Below are 4,878 nucleotides of genomic sequence, written 5' to 3' on the forward strand. Positions count from 1 at the left end.
GATGAGCTGAAAAGAATGCTTACTTCGGTACCTATCTTGGTATGCCTGGATTTCTCCAAGCCTTTCACTATTAGAGTGGATGCATGTGGAAGAGGCATTGGTGCCGTGTTGTATCGAGACCATGGGGTCATTGCTTATGAAAGCCACAAACTTGATGACAAAGAGATGGAAATGCATGTGTATGACCAAGAGATGATTGCTACTTTACATGCAATCAAGAAATGGCATCACTATCTTTATGAAAGTAAGTTTTATGTGTAAAGTGACCATAGGATTCTTCAATTCTTCCTATCACAATCAAATCCTTCACCTAAGAAAAGAAGGTGGTTGGCTACCCTTCAACAATATGATTTTGACATCACATATACGAAGGGAAAGGAAAATGTGGTGGGTGGTGGATTCACTTTCTAGAATGTGGGCATGTTCATTATCGACCATCACGGAAGTGCATAACGATTGGATTGAAGAGATTCAAGAGGAATATATGCTTGATGACAAGGCTTCACAAATAGTGCAAACATTACAACATGGTGTTTGTGATGATTTACCTCATTTCCAGTTAGAAAATGGTCTCCTCTATCACAAGGAAAGGGTGTATCTTGTACCCCACTCATCCTTCAAGAAAAAGGTCATGGATGAGATGCATTCTACTCCCATGGCGGGATATTTGGGTTTGTTCAAAACTTATGATGCCATAAGGAAGAGCTTTCATTGGAAAGGCCAATGGAAGGAAGCCAAAGAGTATGTTGCTAAGTGTATGCAACAAGGATCCCACACACAAGCCCGGTGGTTAGCTTCATCTTTTACCTATTCTGGAGGGTTAATGGACGCATATTGCTATGGATTTCATTACCGGCTTGCCTTCTATCAATAAGGGATGGGATAACATCTACGTGATAGTTGACCGATTTGACAAAAACTACCCATTTTGTACCAACAAAAGTGAGACACTCGGCATCTATGGTGGCACACACCAATTCATGGAAAAGGTGTTTAAGTTGCATGGTATGTTGCAGCAAATAGTGAGTGATCGAGATATGAAGTTTATGGGCACATTTTGGCGTACATTGTTTGTTGATAGCATGGGCACCAAGTTGACTCCTAGCATGGTCTATCATCTGGAAATCGATGGTCAAATCGAGAGGGTCAATAAGTGGCTTGAGACTTACTTGAGGCATTATTGCTATGAAATGCAACATGCATGGGACGATTGGTTGCATTTTGGTAGAGTTTGCCTACAATAGTACCTATCATAGTAGTATTGGAATGTCACCTTTTGAGGCTATGTATGGCTACAAGGTGCATGTACCGATCGTAGCATTCAAGCAAGAGAATGCAAATCCACATGCAAGGGAGGAAGCGGAAAGAATGTAAATTCTTTTGCGAACATGCAAAGAGAACATCAAGAAGTCTCAAGAGAAGATGAAGCATTATGAAGATGCACATCGAAGGCCATTGGAATTCAAAGAAGGGGACTTTGTGTTCTTGAGGATACCTAAGACTCGATATGGATCTCTCAAAGGTAGTACCAACACAAAGCTTGCACTTCGTTATTATGGGCAATACAAAGTATTGAGAAGGGTTAGTGAAGTGGCTTATCAATTGCTACTTCTATCTACTACAAGGATACATGATGTCTTCCACGTATCACATTTGAAGGCATATGGTGGGTCAGAGGTGCAAGTATTGGATGAGCTTTCACCCATGAGAGAAAGATGGCATGGTGGAGTATATTCCCGAGAAGGCATTGGGAGAAAAAGAGAAGGTGTTACTCAACCGCACTTTGTGTGAATACCTTGTCAAGTGGAAAGGTTTACCTCAAGATGAAGCAACATGGCAGCTCGCCTCTGTGTTGGAGAGGATGGAACACCTTTTTGATGCATCCGAGGTGCATTCTTAAGTCAAAACAGTAAAAAAATAGTTTGTTGTAATTTATTGTTATGAGGCATAAAAGAGGTTCGAATGGATGCAATCGACATATACACTTCTTAGCCTTGATTGACAATGAGTTGGGAAGCATTACATGAAGTTTTGGAGGTCTCAAAGGCTCAAATCATGCTCTTTTGAATAACTTTGGTGAATAACTTTGGCAAAGAAGTGTGAAGTGGTTCATGTTGATGCTTATGCAAACCATCCATACTATGGTTTTACTTTGTGCATGTTTCGAGGATGAAACATATTTGGGTGTGGATGGTTTCGTTTGCCCACGGAAAAGGAGTCCTGCCAAGTGAGTTGTGGGAGGCTATTTCGCCCGAAATTGGAATGGTGGTTGTTGGGCTCCATTTATCAAACACATCAGCGTTGAGGACGTGATCACAGTCTGTAAGAAATGTCAGACGGGCGGGTGATTGTGGTGATCTTATTGGTTGGGCAACACTTTTTCGTGGGCTTCCAGTCAAGTGTGTAAACACCCTAAGTTGTATTGGGCCAAAGGGCCAAGTGTAAGTGAGGGACACATGTGTATGGGCCAAAGGCCAAGTAGGGTGGACATTAATAATTGTGTGACAAGGGGACCATGGTATATAGGCCAATTGTGTGACAAGGGGACCATGGTATATAGGCCAATGTGTACTGCTGATCACAATTAACTTATACTAATCCAAATTACAAGCTAACAAGCTTTGATGGCTGTTTTGCCCTTCTTCTTGCTCATGAATGGTGCTCCTACACCCACGTTATCACTCCATGCCTTGAGTGATCAATGCCAGTTCAATGCATTTTGAAGTAATCAATGAACCCAACCCTCTTCCCCCGGGTCCTTAGCTTTTGAAGTGATCAATAAACCCAACCCTCTACCCCCACATTTCCATGGGTTTTGTAGGCCTCTCTTAATCAGCTTCTTTATCCTCCCAATTCCTTTTTGACGTTTGAAGACAACCAATGAGGCCAATATAATTGGTGGGTGTAGGTGGTATTTGACCAATCCTTCCAGCTTCACATCCAAGCACCATCGATTTACAAAATATGACATGGAATTTTTTTTTGCAGTGCAAGCTCCTGCACAAGCTTCACTTCCGCATCCACAAGCTTTTTTTCGGCCAACCATGAGCTTTATGGGGTCGATTCCCACCCTCAAATTTGGGAAGGGATAGCCCCTTCTTATGGTCATTGATGAAAATTGAAGGCTGCAATGGATTCCAAAGCCTCTCCATTTGCTATAATTGAATTTCACTCTGATACCTTGAAGAGGGAGCATGTCTAAACAAAAATAATGAGGTAAATCATAATTAAATAATCAGAGCCAAAATCTTAAACTAGATTACCACAGAATCGTCTTCATCCCACAAAACCAGAAAAAAGGTGCAGATTGAGAGTATGAAAGACACGCAACAGTGGAGCAGAATAAAATAGAAAGACATCTTTTTGATATCATTGAAGCATCCGGGGGGGGGGGGGGGGGGGGGGTGTATACACAAGGACACACACGCACGGCTGCAGATAGTAGGCGTGAGCCGATAGGATTTGAAAAATGTTAGAATTGGTGTAAAATTTGTGGTGTGGAGCATAAAGGTTAACTTTTTCTACTCGCACAATTGAGCTTGTCCTAAGGTTAGATTAAAGCTCACCAACCCTTTAAGCTGCTGCTCTGTGCAGGGAGGGGGAAAGTTCAGATCGAACCAAGCCACAGTTCTAGGAACGGGTTTGATGACTTGGTGGTGAGGAGGGGGGGCGTCTGAGTTCAACACAACAGAGGTAGAGGAATCACAGTCTGAGCCCTCGCTAGAAGGGGTAGTATCTAGCCATTGGACAAAGCCTTGTCCCCTCTTCTCTGTATGGAAGCTCTTGAGAGAGCTCTCCATGACCCTACCATCTAACTGTGGTAGGGAGTTTTCCATCTTAATTCTCTTGCTGGAGGGCAACGCAACAGACCCAAAGCTGCCCTCTAGAGCAGAGACGAAGTCATTCTTTCCATTGGACCTTTGAGACAGCACCATGCTTGCCGGCTCCTCCCGAACGCCGTTCGAGGCAAGACCATGGGCACCGCTTTGATTTACATCTACAGGCCCCCTTTTGAAAGCCTTGTTGGATGCACGAAGGGCGCTCCAAGGCTCCGACGGGGTTACCACAGGAAGAGCCTGCCCAGCCGGGTTAGTGCTAGGGGCGGCCCAGGAGCGATCTGTTGTGCTAGCATTCTGGTCTTCTCCGCCGAAATTAGTCTTTGCCTTGGAGCCTCTGAGGGCTCGGGCAGCGTTGTCGTAGGCCTTGGCGGCCTCTTCGGCTGTGTCGAAGGTGCCCAGCCAAACTCGAGTCTTCTTCCACGGGTCACGAATCTCCGCGGCGAAACGGCCCCATGGGCGCTTGCGGACACCTCTGTAGTGGGGCTCCTTGGCCTGGGGAGATGGCAGGGGCGCTGCAGTCATATCATCGTGGAGCAAGGAAAGGCTAGAAGGGAGGGGGGTTGCGAAGATCCGTTGGCTGTCTAGGGCCATACTTGGCTAGGATGGAGATGGTAAACGGATGTGTAGAAGGTTGGGGAGGAAAGGCTCGACACAGAGATGGTGGTCGCTGTTGAACGTTGGCCGAACTTAACTATTTATACTCAGTGGCACCCCTCGTGAAACCCGTCCACAGTGACGGTCCATCCACGGCAACCGGCCGACCGCCGACGTCGAAGCAAACCGCTTGCTCACACAACGCGGCGTGCAAACTAGGGACCCACCTTGGCGGCGGACGGTAGCCTCCCTACGCGGCAACAAATAACCAAAATGTATCGCAGTGCCAGCTGCCGGTTCCGGATCATGGGCAGTGTCATCCGCCCTTTTTGATAGCCGTATCGCTGTCATCCACTCATTACCCCACACGTGGACACGCATCTGCCGCACGGCGCAGGGGCTCAGCAGCACAGATCCGTGTGCCACTGTGCCGTGGGCCCCGCCG

At 46.1% G+C, this 4,878-nt stretch overlaps 1 protein-coding gene across 1 annotated transcript; it reads right to left on the reverse strand.

The window, feature by feature from the left end:
- Positions 1–3,458: 3,458 nt before the first annotated feature.
- Positions 3,459–4,518, reverse strand: LOC147605821 (uncharacterized). The gene has a single exon (XM_086792496.1). It carries the CDS (start codon positions 4,428–4,430, stop codon positions 3,522–3,524), a length of 909 nt encoding a protein of 302 aa, XP_086648622.1. The 5' UTR covers positions 4,431–4,518; the 3' UTR covers positions 3,459–3,521.
- Between the last annotated feature and the right edge of the window lie 360 nt (positions 4,519–4,878).

The sequence above is a fragment of the Cibotium barometz genome, chromosome 58 (genome assembly GCF_041138505.1).
Source record: "Cibotium barometz isolate CiBa-2024 chromosome 58, ASM4113850v1, whole genome shotgun sequence".
Lineage (NCBI taxonomy): Eukaryota > Viridiplantae > Streptophyta > Polypodiopsida > Cyatheales > Cibotiaceae > Cibotium > Cibotium barometz.

Bases quoted from the DNA above. Each gene is read 5' to 3' on its own strand.
- LOC147605821 (XM_086792496.1), bottom strand. From the start codon at position 4,430: ATGGCCCTAGACAGCCAACGGATCTTCGCAACCCCCCTCCCTTCTAGC.